Source organism: Orbicella faveolata, unplaced genomic scaffold, assembly GCF_042242905.1.
Source record: "Orbicella faveolata isolate gen_17 unplaced genomic scaffold, um_ofav_v1 contig_25, whole genome shotgun sequence".
Lineage (NCBI taxonomy): Eukaryota > Metazoa > Cnidaria > Anthozoa > Scleractinia > Merulinidae > Orbicella > Orbicella faveolata.
The window spans coordinates 25,699,941-25,714,753 of NW_028301553.1; the positions used below are offsets into that span (position 1 = coordinate 25,699,941).

At 40.9% G+C, this 14,813-nt stretch overlaps 2 protein-coding genes across 2 annotated transcripts; both read right to left on the bottom strand.

Annotated features, from left to right (window-relative positions):
* Positions 1 to 1,012: 1,012 nt before the first annotated feature.
* LOC110067934 (excitatory amino acid transporter-like) lies at positions 1,013 to 8,656 on the bottom strand. Its single transcript, XM_089294142.1, has 7 exons — positions 7,283 to 8,656; positions 5,342 to 5,384; positions 4,536 to 4,870; positions 3,531 to 3,764; positions 2,636 to 2,830; positions 2,170 to 2,304; positions 1,013 to 1,487 (listed from the first exon to the last, which is right to left on the bottom strand). The coding sequence occupies exons 1-7, from the start codon at positions 7,774 to 7,776 to the stop codon at positions 1,295 to 1,297; spliced, it is 1,629 nt and encodes a 542-aa protein (XP_089150268.1). The 5' UTR covers positions 7,777 to 8,656; the 3' UTR covers positions 1,013 to 1,294.
* Positions 8,657 to 9,346: 690 nt separating this feature from the next.
* On the bottom strand, positions 9,347 to 14,339 carry LOC110068201 (uncharacterized). The gene has a single exon (XM_020775583.2). The coding sequence runs from the start codon at positions 14,336 to 14,338 to the stop codon at positions 13,313 to 13,315; it is 1,026 nt and encodes a 341-aa protein (XP_020631242.1). The 5' UTR covers position 14,339; the 3' UTR covers positions 9,347 to 13,312.
* Positions 14,340 to 14,813: the final 474 nt, after the last annotated feature.

Genomic DNA, 14,813 nt, shown 5'->3' on the forward strand with positions numbered 1-14,813 from the left:
CACGGCTTAGATTTCGATGGGTCATTATAACATCTCTTTATCTCTCTATCTATGGTAACCTATAGGATAATCTTTGTTTACAATATTTGCCTCATTATCATAAGCGACACAGTTTCTTTTTGAAAGCCAATTTCTCCTCGAATATTACACCCAAAGAGCCAAAAATTTCACCATTTACTAAGTTTCACAAGCTCTTCAAGTTTTTCTAGTAAAATCGTGTCTAGCACGATGCCTTCTATGCGCAAAGTCGTATGTTAATGAGGAAAAATGTGAACAGTGACGACAGCAAAGATTCGTCTGTTGTGTCACGAATCGCGAAAATGATAGCAGCGTGTTCACCAATGATTGGGCAGTTTTTTGATACCATGATTGTAGCATCAAGTGATAGAAAGTGGTTATAACGACCCATCAAAATCTTACTGCTGGAAACTGTTTTGAGCCACCTTAAATTGGCTTTGCTTCCATATTTCACAGTGTTTTAGTAGGGAATTTATTGATTTCCTATGAAAAAGAAGCCAGATCGCCCCACCCCGCTAGGGCAGATCATGTGTGCAAGATGCATGCAGCCGGGCTGCTAGGTCAGCGGTATTTTAAAGAAACTTCAAAATGGCGGACGAAGATTGACACTCGACTGACTCGAGTGTCTCACGTGAGGAATTTTTGACAAGATCTATATTAATATTGATGCGTAGTCTTTACTCACAAATTTTTTGATTTTGATTGGGATCAAAGGTATTTAGCAACGCTGGTTACAAAATTACACAAAATGCTTGGAAATCTGACTTTTGTTGTACAATTTTTGCATATTTTGCATCAGGCCAAATAAGTCCAAATAAAGGAAGAGAGCAACAAAAAAATGTTTTGTTGAACAAATTTGAACAACTTTCGTTACAAAACGCAACTTTTGAGCAACCTTTTGGGAAATTGCGTGCAATGTTTTGGGAAATCTCGAGCAACTTGTGGAAAGCCCTCTTCATAGATGAAAACTTCTATGGATTGTTCACTCACAAGGCAGAGTTTTGACTTTTTATTACAGGGTTTTTATGCTTCTAATCTATCAATCGATTATTTTGTTTAAGAGAAAAATTATTCAATTGAATGCATACCAGTGTTTGTTCGTGTTCGTTCTTTAAATAAACTTGAAAAAAGGACCAATACTTTCACTGAAGTTACAATAGCAGAAAATCATCTTTACCAAAAGTTGCTCAGACGCTATATTTACATACAAAGAAATGGCTAATGCTTAAGCTTTCTTTATCGAGGGTTAAGACGAAGGCGTTTTGACAACTTCATCCTAAACGCTGGTCATTTTCATGGGGTCGTCTTCCTCGTCTTCTTCTTCCAGTGCGCCGCCGTTATGCTTCAGCGGTGTGTCCTCGTTTGTGTCCAGCTGATCTGCGAATTTGATGTCGTCACGTGATAGGTGGTCCACAATTCCCGTACCAAGGGCGTCACCCATGACATTGACGCATGTGCGGAAACGGTCCCTAAGAAAACAAAATTGACGTGTTTGACCATTCTTATTCAAACAGCCTATAATTTCTTTCTATTGCTTCGAATCGCTCTCTGCTGTCAACTTTTTGTGTACATCAGATCAAGCTGCAGAAGACTACCTCTTAACCACAAAAGTTTAATGTTGGACGAACTATATTTTCAGGCAACCTCGTTCCCAGGGCTTTTTCCTCCCAATCTCTAAGGGAAAAGCCCAGGGAACGAGGTTGGTTCCCAGGTCCTTCGCTGCAACAACGCAGAGTTGAATTATCTTGTACCCTCTTTTCTATTTAAGAACTTTTCAGTTAGAAAATAAATTAAAGGTTTTCATTTTAAGTCATTTCGTGTTTAGAGCCTTTAGATGAATTCGAAAATACTGGCGATCGATCACGTCACTAGCATTTTTGAACTCATTTCTTTTAGAAATTCGCACAACGTATTTAAACTATGTTGTCTTCGGGAGAAATCCGATTCAAAACATAAAAAGAACAATGTTATTAAACAACCATTCCCAAATTTTTCACAAAATCTGATTTTTTTAACAAAACTGTAAAGAGAATTGTATTCTGCGTTATTTTCGATTACAGTGACAACTCTGAGGCCTATTATTACTTCCTTTTAAGTTATGAGCGGTTATAAACTGGTATGAAAAGCCCCAATAATGAAATAAAAACTTACAGGAACCAGTCAATAGCTAGAATAAGACCAATGTCCTCAGTGGGAAGATTTACAGCTTGGAGAACAATAATCATGGTAACCAGGCCTGCTGATGGAATGCCAGCGGCGCCGATAGCTGCTGCCGTTGCCGTCAAACTGGCGGAAAAATTATTGAAGAGATCTGTTGATATACGTCCAGTAACTTAGATATAAATAACGAGCAGATCTGCGTAAGTCAATATTTCCTTGAATCTATCAGCCACGTTCCCCTTGAGAAGGGAGCATAGGGTAGGGGAGGGAGGTGCAATGTATGACCACATAATTTAAACCTAGAGAACCCCTAGAGTAAAATCACGTCCCTTTTTTCAACGGCATAGTTCGTTAGCTAAACTATTGTGACCTAGAGTAGCGTGACATATCCCAGCGTGAGCCAGCCAATCTTGAACAACGTGACATAGACTCTGATAACGTTATTTATTTTTCCTACACAGTTGTGACAATCTGTCCCGGTGCCAGTGGAATGCGATTCAGCTGCGCAATCCAAATGGCACTGACTCCTTCATATAACGCTGTTCCGTCCATGTTGACAGTAGCACCCAGAGGTAAAACAAAGCGGCTGATGCGGCGGTCAATCCCGTTCTTTTCTTCAAGGCAGCGCATGGTGGTTGGTAAAGTAGCAGAGCTGCAAGGCACGATATGAACACCAAGTCAATCAGTCAGAATTAGACCGGTCAATTATATATTCAATGAGTCCTTTTGTCGATATATCATGTCCGTACACTAGGAAATCAGTCACTCTGTCAGTCAGTCAGTCAGCCGTCAGTGAGTCACTTTATTTGGACAATCAATCAGTTAGTCCCTTCGTTAGTCCCAGTCTGTCAGTACGTCAGTCAGCCAGTGAGTGAGTGAGTCACTCGATTTTGGCAGTCAGGCAAACAGTCAATAAGTCGTTCGGTGAGTATGTCAGTCAATCAATCAATCAGTCAGTCAGCCAAACAGTTCTCCATCCATCAGCCCGTCGTCCGTTAAGCCAGTCAGTTATTCTGAAAATCAATCGGTCCATCACACCATCAGGCTGCAAGCCAGTCACACAGTCATTATTCAATCAGTCGATCAGTCAATCAGTCATTAGTCAATCAGTCGATCTAGACAAACACGCAATTATTATTCAGTTAGCCAATCGGATAATCAGCAGCAACCTTGCCTGTCTGCAGTCATACAGTCAATTAGTAAGTCAATAATTCAATCAATCAATCAATCAATCAATCAATCAACCAATCACTATATCGTCAAGCAAGTCGATCTTCAACCTCTACGAGTCAAATAATTATCAGTCTAATAATAGCCACATGATGTAGAGAGCCCAAGATCTTTTCTCTTACCTTGAGTCTGTACCGAAAGCGGTCACCATTGCTTCGCGCAGGCCCTGCATGAACTTGTATGGGTTTTTTCGAGTAATCGCGAAGAAAATGATTGGAAGCACAACAAGGGCGTGAATTAACAAACCCACAATGACTGTCACCATAAACATTCCCAGCAGCCTCAGCGCGTCCAGTATGTCAGCCATGGCGGCCAACTTGGCAGCGATCATGCTACAGATTCCTATGGGGGAATACCTGGGGAAAAGTTACTTGGACTCAATAGAGTACAAAATGGTACGTAACGGTGCAAAGGGTGTGAAATTGATGGTCTATTCTGTTATGATTCAAAATAACTTGCCATCAATGAGTTTTAAATGTAAAAAAGCACAAATCGCAACGACAATGGGCGACAAAAGCTATTTTATTTGCATCTAGCGTCAATCCTCTGATACCCCCGGCCCCCAATTCAATGTTGTGTAGGCGCTGTGGTCTGGGCAGTCTAAGAGGTAGAAAAATCAACATTGTTTGCGGGGGAGGGGACAAATGTTTCCAAGACGCTCGAAAATCGAATTTTACCGCCAAGTGTCTCAGCACTTTTGTCTCCCATTGTAGCTATGAGCTCGTCACAAAAATTCCTGCGCCGTCTACGAATACAAAATTAATACTTTTTATCTGCAATAACCTACGAAGAAGCTTCACTTCTCTTCCGAGGTGAGAGAACAGAGGAGAAAAGACCGAAAAAGAATTTCGAGCAAGTTTTCTGAAGTCCTCTTCCTTCCCCCCAAAGGTAAAGGAAACCTTATTACACGTAAGGTCAACAGAATGGGACATTAAAAATCTCATTCCAAGAAACTGGGAGCTGGAAATATTAAGATAACTGCATAACCCGTCGTGTTCTCTATTGACACTGTAAAAAGGCTGCCTGTATGAACGTGATTGCAGCTCCTCTTAACTCAAGGCTTAGTTTGCTGACTACTGTAAGCTGTATTTCTGACCAGACAGTTTATTACGATGTGTATCACGTACCACATAACAAGAGTCACCATCTTCATGACAACTTCGTTCAAAGTCTCAAAGAAAGCTTTCAGAGGAGTTCCCTTGTCACCCATCCTGCCAAGAACAATCCCAAACACGATCGAGAACACCACTAAGCCAAGCACGTTCATTCCTCCCTCAGAAGCAATGTACTGGCCGTCTGGGATGGTGTCGGAGGCAGGGTAGATCAGAGTGGATATGGTGGTGTAGTTGTGGGTGCCATTGCTGTAGACCGTTATGGTGTCATTTGGGTGAAGTGTACTCACATTGACTGTTTTGTTGTAAGACTCGATCTTGGCTGGAACTGACTTGTACTTTGTATTTTTCTGGTGGTAAAAGAACCGACTTTAATATAACAAGTACGGTGCAAGTAAGTACTGCTAAAGACTACGCATCTGTTTTTACAGTTAACTGCAACATTGCCTGACCATCTAACCAATCATGGTTTTGCTGACTAGCTGACTGACTGGCTGACTGAATGACTGACTGACTGGCTGACTGAATGACTGACTGACTGACTGACTGGCTGACTGAATGACTGACTGACTGACTGACTGACTGACTGGCTGACTGGCTGACTGGCTGACTGGCTGACTGACTGACTGATTGGCTGCCTGCCTGCCTGCCTGACTGACTGACCAACACGCTAATCGACCGAATGATCTAGAAAATAGAAAACTGAACCGCAAAGTTCAGTTTATGTCGATGAGCTTGTCTTATGTTGTTGACAGACAAGAGTTACACAAGTAAATGAGCCATGATTTAAGAACGCAAAACTTACAAATCATTCAGTTTACCTGGCGGAAGGTTGCTTCAACAATATTCTTAGGAAAGCAGCTCCTGTTGGTAAAGAAGAAGTTAAGTCCTCGATGTTTTCAATTTTTTAATTTCCAGTCAAGAGAATTAACATTTTGATTTTCAAGCCTAGGCGTTTTGACCTCCACTTTGACCAACTCAGTCGGAATTCTTTGTACAATAATACTACGATGCAAAGACTGGCATTTCAATCTTGAGCCATATAGGTACTAAATACCTATAAATGTATTGGTCAAAAAACAAATTCTCAGTTCCAAATAATACGACAAAAAGTTGATGAAGATCGCTAAGGAGAATACATGTATTGACTTGCCAATGAGCTGGAGAAACGGCCAGCTTAGCAGGAGTTTGACGCATGTAATACAGTACTCAGCTTGAATACAAAGTTCAATAAAGTTCAACACTCAGTGCAGAATTTAGGACTAAAGCAAGCTTAGCTTATCGATTCCTTGGACCGAACGCCGAAACACTTGTTAGAGAACTGATTCAACAAGGAACAAACTCTCTTTATCTTTACAAACGAAAACGCAGCTCACATCCGAGTCGAATAAGATCTCTCACCAAGTCATGTGCAGCTATAACCCGGCCAAGAACGGCTTCTGCAATGCTGACGTTATTAGAATTTTCACGTTTCTCTTTATATAAAGTTTATTTTTGCAGCTGAATTACTTCTTTACAGAGCAGGTGAGCTCAGTTGAAACTCGTGTGTAATAAACTCGAATGACCAAGGTATATCAAGATTTATTATCGATTGTCATTTGATTGCTGACGAAAATCACACTGTTTATCAGATATCTTTTCCAAGCTGTCCAAAATTTATGTGGCTAGAGAACATTCCTCGAGAAAATCGGTTTACAAAACATTAAACTCAGAATTGACAAACAACATAATACGAGTACTCGAGTCACAATAAAAGAAAATTTTGAATTTCCCTGGTGAGATAAAACAATAACCTGCAAATACAGAAGAATTTAGTTGTTCTTGGTTTTAGTACTGCTAACAAAATGAACGTTTTCGAACTTAATTGCTGCCCGAGAAAAAAGAATGTAGTTTGGGGTTAACCTTAAGTGAAGAATACTTCTAATATGAAAGGTTTTTACTAAATTATTTTTTAAAAGTAATAATAAACTTAATTCTTCTCTGCCAGAGTAATATCTTTGTTCGCTAGATGTGTGAAAAGGTCGCGAGCGACAGATGCAAAACAGCATGATGTCGAGACTTCCCTGGAGCGACGATTTAAAAAAGAAAAAACCTTTTTGAAGCCGTGCAAACATAACATTAATTATTATTTCATGAAAACTCCTGTGTAGGTGATATTGGTACAGTAAGGTTGCATGCATGTTGCATAACACATGAGCCTTAAAATACACTGTCAACTATTATTAACGAATGAGAAATCAGAAGGTTCGCTGTTAAATTTTAAAATTTCAAATCTTAGCACAGCCATTTCTGTTAAAGAGACTTCAAAGTGAAGTGGTCTTTATGGCGAAATTGTTTTAAAATGAGACTGAAAGAAGGATTTAAACGCGAAATAACAATCACGAAAACGCAAGAATTGTCTTTTAAGAGGCTCTGTTTACTTAAAAGCAAGTTCAGATGTTGTTGTTTATAGTAGTCAATGGGCTTAATAATTACTCTTAGTCAGTTCGTGTGAAAAACGCGTTCTCTTTCTCTTTTAAAGCTTCTATCTCATAGTTGGATGTGAGGTTCCCAGATAAAGCGGAATAGACCCTCGTAGTGCGCGAACGATGGATTAAAAGTGATAGAGTGCTTGTGACTAATTTTACTTCACTTTTGTTTCTCTCATTCAGCCAGCATTTATTTTGCCATTTGCACAGAAACACCTAGAGCTTAAAACAGGCTAGTTTGATCTCCAATAATCTGAAAAACAAGAAACAGTGAGTAAAACTAAACGTCATTACCTGATCAAATCGAGGAAGGAGTCCAGATTTCGATGAGGGCCAGTGAGTCGTTTTTGCTCGGCTTCCCGTTTGTTCCCCGATTCACCCGGACGAATGCTTACGACCAGCACAATCCCGAGGATGACGGCCAAGAGCGTGGTCATCAGGTAGTACAGCACCGTGCGTCTGCCAATTTTGCCCGTGGCTTTCGAGTCTAGTGTAGCTAACGCGCATATCAAGCTCGCTACGATTAGAGGAAGGATCAACATCTTGAGCATGTTCATGAACAGTTCACCTGGGAAACCAATTAACATGATCGTTGTTGCTTTCTCCTCCGGGTCCACGATGTCGTTGACGGAAGGGTTGGCGGCAGCGCCGATGATAAAGCCAACCACAACGCCGATAATAATCAGGAAAAGCAGAATGTCCTGCTTTACAATGCCCCAAACCCTCAACCAACAGGAACAACATTTACCAGGCATTCCACTGCCTCCTTTACGCTTCAAAGCGGCCATGACACCTCACTTTCTGGTAACGCGTAGCGGCGTGGAAATCGTTCTCGTGTCCAAGAAGCATTAAATGGAAGAACTAAGCAAGTGTTTTTCTCAACTGCTTTGCATCAAGCTGGGATAGATTAAGCCTTTGTGCATTTACCGAGATGTGCGTCCTTTGTTTCTTTTATTCTACTTCCTGTGGGTTCTTCATTAAAATTTTAAAACCGGGCTTGCCAAGACACGTGTTTTTAAAAGGAACTCTTGGAGTTTCGAATGTCAATAACGGCTCTAACTGTTTTTAATCAATTAGTTATGAACACTTTCAACGCACTAAAAATAAATTTTTAGGCGTAGCAATGTTTTTCGGTTAATGTTTGGCAAAGAACTGACGCAACAACAGTTAACCAGTTCAGACTGAGCTAATGCTAATATTTATGTCAAAAATATATCTCTCTTTAGTTACAACTATTGAGCTCGCACAGGAAACATTTATTCTGTTTTTCCGCCCAGTAACTAAACAAAAAAGTGATATTTTTATGAAATAAGTTAGTAATCAATGCATTATTTATTTTTGTAATTAATACGACATGAGTTCGATCCATGTGGAAGGATTTCACCGCGAAAAATAAACTTTTCCAAGATTAAGGAAAGACATTATTTAGGAAATGTAACTTCATTTGGAGTTCAGTTCTTATTCAGAAATGACACGCGTGTTCTGAGAAAACCTCGTGCTGGGTGAAAAGGAAAAAGAACTTGGGGGACAAAAAGACTCAACGGGGTACTTCAAGAAATCAAATATAAAAGCCTCAAAGAAAACCATGCGAAAAAACATCAAGAATTAGTGGAGATTGATGTAATAGCCAAATTGGACCTTGGGGAAGAGAAGAGGGGAAGAAGGTGTTGGGGGAGCCGGAGGGAGGGGGGTGATGAGGGGGGGGGAGGCCAAAGGGATGGGGTAGGTGGTTGATTTTCGTAGCCTATGATGGGCGGGGAAACCCATTAGAAAGACGTGTTTCAAGTGGGTTCGTCGCCTAACACGTCATGCCATGTTAAGTACTTAAACATAATTAATTGCTGCTGTGTGGAAATAACAAAAAATAAATAAATAAATAAATAAATAAATAAACGAAACTGTTTGTGTTTTGTCCTAATATCTGATTTTTAAAAGGGGCTCTGAAATCACACGTACTTGTACCTCGCTGCAAGTCAACATAAGAAGTAAGAATTTATTAAATGGCATAATCTATGCAATCTGCCCCCCACCCTCTCACTCCCCAAATTTAGTGGAGGGATTTTCAATAATGTTAAGGTTCAACTTCCCTTTCTGTGAATGTGAAAAAAATATATATTCCCGAACATCCTCTCCTCTCGGATTTGGTCCACTGCGAAATATTTCACATGCTAGGTTATTTGCTGGACTAAAAGGTTTCAAATATTCTGGAAATCATAGTTTTACCGGTAAATGGAAAATATTTATAATCTTATTTCGATGCAGATATCACATTCCACGACATGTTTAAAATTTGGGAAGTTCCTCATTGTCAGTTCTCAAGAGAATGTTAGTCTTTTCTGGTAGTTATTGAAAAACTACTTTTACTACCTCCACCGCCTTGCGTAATTGTCTTTATTTACGTTTTTATCACCATGGAAATCTACAGCAAAATTGCCTTGTCGAATTGGGACATTTCAGCAGCTGGATTTACTGGTATAACGTACAATGAGAGTTTGTCAGTTTGTCTGAGAACTGGCCGAACCTTAACATGACATCTATCACAACATATCATAACTTAACAGACCGAACATAACATAACGTAACATAAACATAGTATAACACAAAGTAACGTTACAGCACTTACAAAACCAACCGACACAGCACAGTATAGCATACAACATAACTTAACAGACCGAACATAACATAACGTAACATAAACATAGTATAACACAAGATAACATATAGTCCATATAACATATTAACTTAACACAACATTAATTCAGTATTAGAAATAAGCGCTCGCCAATGCGAGTGTAAAAAGCGTCGGGCGAGTCCAAATCATCGATCACTCGCCAGTTTGGCGAGTACGATTTTCATTTTTGGGTGAAGCTTAAATATTTATAACACTCCTTTTTATTTTCCATTTTGCCTACAATATCTCTAAACAAAAACTTGCCAGTGCTTTTTATACCCAAGATGCCCAAATAATTTGTCAGTAACACAGCATAGCGTTGCATAAATAGACGAAATGAAAAGCGGCTTCCTCCGGTGATAATTAAAAATACACGTGTATGAAGTGATACTGGTGGTCTCTATTGGAGCCAGCGGTAATTACTGCATGAGAATTAAAGATTTGCTCGCTAAGAAATGGATCTCACGAAGATACATCTTGAAATAGAAACTGCTCTGAAAATTCAGTATAGTGCCTCTGCTGTAGTCATCTTTTGGTTTAGGTATTTTGGTAGAATTCATAGTGGGGAAAACGTCTGTCTCCCACGTGCCGACAAGCTGTTCACTCCCATGCCTCGATTCTATGGATATATGCGAATTTTGGTAGCGCCAGCTGTTCGTCCAGCTGTTTTTCAGTTAAAACTACGGAAAGGTAGAAAAATTTCCAAGGAGTGTCAAAAAATATATATGCTGAATGAGTAATACAATTATCACAACGATTACAAATTATATGGATAAAATTATCTGAAAATAAAATTTACAAAAAAAATAAATAAATAAATAAAGGCTGGTTTTCACTAGCGGGGGGAGTCGGGGGTGTAGCCAGGATTTTTCAAAGGGGGGGGGGTCACACTGTGTCAAAGTGAGGGTGTCACAGTGATATGTGTATCCCCGTGATATGTGTATCCCCGCACACATATCACTAGTGATATGTGTATCCTCTCCAAAATGGCGACCAGTGATATGTGTATCCCCCACCCCCCTCTCCTCTACTTTAAATAGCAATATCCTCCTTGAAAGCGCTCTCGTCGTCCGGTCGCTTACTGGACGAACGACTTACCCAAACAAACTTAAAACACAAATCTCAATTTTTGTAGTTGAAAAAGTTTACGTATCTGCTGCTGGAATTGTGTTCTTGATCCTAACTGGTTTTCTGCGAGCAGGATATAATGAATTTAAAGTTGAACACCAAATGGATCTAGATATATTTCAATTTGAGTTTCACGGCACCGGATTTCTAGGACGATATTAATTGTGCGGTGCATTCTCACCCCTCGAGTAACGCATATTCTCCACTGTTCATCGCCTTGTTTGCATCTGAATTATTCGTGGAGTGAAACACATATCACTGCTTCGACCCGCTCGCCATGAAATGATTAGTGGCACTCGTGTATCCCCTGTCCCGCTTTTGAGATCAGTTCGACTTTTTGTAAGATATGTTAAGTCTCAAGCTGTATACATTGCTATACTGCGAATATTGCTAGCAAGTTTCATAATAATCGACGTTTATTCTTCGGTAGTTAGCCTAGATAACGGCTGTCTTCAGGGGATACACGTTTCACTGCGCCATGTAATAATTAGTGATATGTGTATCCCCTGCATGCGGTCGTGTACAACCGAGGTCAGTGAAACTCCAGAAATCCCAAGCTATGAATAAATGCCGGGTGTGAATATTTCTAGCAAGCCAGTTTGACAATGCAAATGTAATGGGCATTTTTTTTCTTGGGTAGAAAGCCAATATAACAGCTGTGTCCATGGGGATACACATATCACTAGTTCATGAAATAATCAGTGATATGTGTATCCCTTATTATCCCGTGCACGCGTGCACGCGTTTTTAATGGAATTATCTAGTTTCAAACTCCAGTAAACCCAAGCCGTGTGAAAACGTCGGGTGCTAATATTGCCTGCAGTTTTGACAGGGTTGATGCGCTATATTACAACAGTTGTGTTTATGGGGATACACATATCACTGCGCCATGAAATAATTAGTGATCTGTGTATCTCCTGCACGCGATTTCAGTTTAGATATTTAGACATTCGAGTTGCAAACTCCGCAAACCTCAACCTGGGTATAAACGTCGTCGCGAGTAAGAAGCCAGCACGTTTCGGCAATAATTGGCCCTTTTCTTCGATCAGGTAGATAGCCAATCTAACAGCTGTGTTTAGGGGATACACACTGAGATCACTGCGCCATGAAATAATTAGTGATATGTGTATCCGCTGTTCGAAGTTTTAGTCAGATATACAATCGAGTCGGTTGGAACTCAACCAAACTCAAGAAATCCTAATCTGCTCCGTTGGGCGCAAATTCATTTCTGGTTTCTCCTACTCTTTACAGCGCTCGTTGGAACCTCGCAACCGAGTCGCCATTTTGTTCGTTGAATGCCCAGGCGTATCATTGTTTTGTGTATCCCCACAGGGGATACACATATCTCTAGTGATATGTGTGCGGGGATACACATATCACGGGGATACACGTATCACTGTGACAAGGGTACTCGCCAGATTGTCACGTCGTTTTCGCCACCTGTTGAAGGTTGCTTGGTTAAAAAAGGCTTACAAAAGGGGGGGGGGGTTAAGGGCACCCCAGGACCCCCTCTGGCTACGCCCCTGTGAGTCGTAAGAGCACACAAGATCTAGTCAAAATCGAAAGTCGGAGTCGTAAGCGGAGTCATAAGCTCGACGGAATAGGAGTCGGAAGAATCAGAACGTTTTCATCTCTTCCGATTTCGTTTACGACTCCGCTCCTTACGATTCAGTGAAAACTAGATTGTCGGAGTCGGAGGCAAAAGCGGAAGAACCAACCAATCACAAGGACCGAATTTAAGCATTGTGATTGGTTTATCCTTCCGCTTCTGCTTCCGACTCCGACAATGTAGTTTTCACTGGATATAAGCGACGGAGCCATAAGCGGATCGGGAATCGGTTTTCTGCTTCCGACTCCGTTGGTTTGAATTTCTCAACATCATATCACTCTGCGGCTCTGACTACGACTCCGACTATGAACTCCGTCGCTAGTGAAAAGCAGCATTAAGTAGCCGAGAAAATTACCAGAAACTATTGCAATGAATATTCACATGACATGACATAATCAGACGTAACATGGTAATTATAACGTAACGTAACAAACACAACGCACAACATAACAAAACAAAACCGGCATACCGTGTGAACCAGAACTTTAACAAACGTAACGTAACGTAACGTAACAAACAAACATACTGTTACACTTGATGCACTGAGACATCGCATTCACAAATGCAAAACAGTTTATTTACATGTAAGTTCAAATGGGCTGAGATTTCTGCGACGGGCCAATTAATCTTGTTCCTGCTGCTCGACCAAGTGGGTGGAATATACGGGTTTTCAAGTTCCACAAAGACTTTCTCAAAGTCCAAGACTTATTTTCTGAGCTGAAAAGAAAATCGACTAGTAAGAAGTCTATTCCCATTAACATCTGCGTATCTTCCCGGCCGGATTCAACTTTGACCTATCTTGTCCACTGTTTTTTATTATGCAAGAGTCGAGCAAGAGGGTCGTTTGTTCAGTTGTAACATTCTCTCAATGGTTTCTTAAGTGATTATTTCACTATGTTCTCCCGTGGGAAGTCATTCACCTTATGTATGGTTCCCATGCAATTAATACCTCCTGATTGCTCGCGGAGCCTTGACTTCTAGTTCGACTAGTTACAAAGAGCGGATCCTGGAGGTGCTGGAGATGCGCAAGTGGCCGGGTCTGATCGGCCACCTTACACACTGTCGATAGCTTTGGATTTCTAAATATAGAAGCATAGAAAAACTGCACGAAGCTGCCCCTGGTTGCGATGTTTGAAATAAGCAGAAGATTATCGATCTGTTTATCTTTTGCGTGTCGGTCGATTTTCCTCGCGAACATGGCCATGTCGTAAGACACCAGGGCTAGATTCCGCAGCAAGTACATCCACAGTGTTAACACGTAGAGATAATACAAGAACGCCGTCCAGTGTTCACTGTCGACTGTTCTACGAATCCATGCTTTGACGGTCGATTTCTCGATAAACTTGAGAGCGAGACACAAGAAGATTAGAGTTGTAAACTCTAGAAGTAGACTCACACCAAGAAATTGCAAGTTCAACTGACTAGGGAGAAAATCCATGTTGACAATCGTGATTATCTGGACGCAAAATAAACCTAACCAGAACCAAAATACAGCTAGTCGAGGAGCTGCGAGGAAGAAGTTCACCACGTTGAATTTTCCCCAGCAAAATATCAACAATGTTATCGCGAGCGAACTACCCGATTCGATGAATGTGCCCGCCATGTTGATCTCGTCCTTCGCTGCCTGGGTGAAGACATGACTTCCACACGTTTCAGTGCTCGTTTCATTTGCAAGACAGACAAATGCGGGCACAGCGAATAGAAGGGTAAACGTTAGTCTTGTTAACCAAAGAACAGCCAAAATAAAACCAACCAACCACAACACCGTCATCTTGTACAAGAAAATGTCTTGCGCACTATAGTCTGTTGGCCAATCAGACAGTTTCAAGACTGTCAACTCTTTTACGTCAAAACTCACCTCAGACTTGGTAGCTCCGTGATTCCGATAAATGTCTTTTACACGGTGATCGCTTTTTCGTTTGGAAAACGAAAGTTCCGTCATCCAAAACTACCACATCGCCGTTTTATAGTTATATCCTTAGGTGGGTACGGCTACACGTAGGCTAGTGGAGGCAACGCCATCGACTAATATAATTCCTCGAAAATGAAAACGCTTGCGTGAGGGCAATGATCCCAAAATAAAACATCACCACAGAATTTTATTATTCCGGTGTCGGTTTCGTGGAAAAGGGCAGACTGGCTCACCTCACGTTCACCGTTACTCCTTTTAATGAGTTTCTTCAATAGATGGAAGTTAACAATGAGCTACAATGGCCACATAGTTCCGTTTAGCTGAGCTAAAGGCACTCTTTTGGCGATTTACATGAAAAACTGACTGTCCACCTTTTCTTCACCCGACCTCTCCCCGCTGGGGGAACACTTAAAGACTTGGTTCCGGGAAACACCTGGAAACATAGCGGAGTCAGAGCATATAATTGAACGAATCGAAAGCATTGTCGATCGACAAGGTGCTGGCG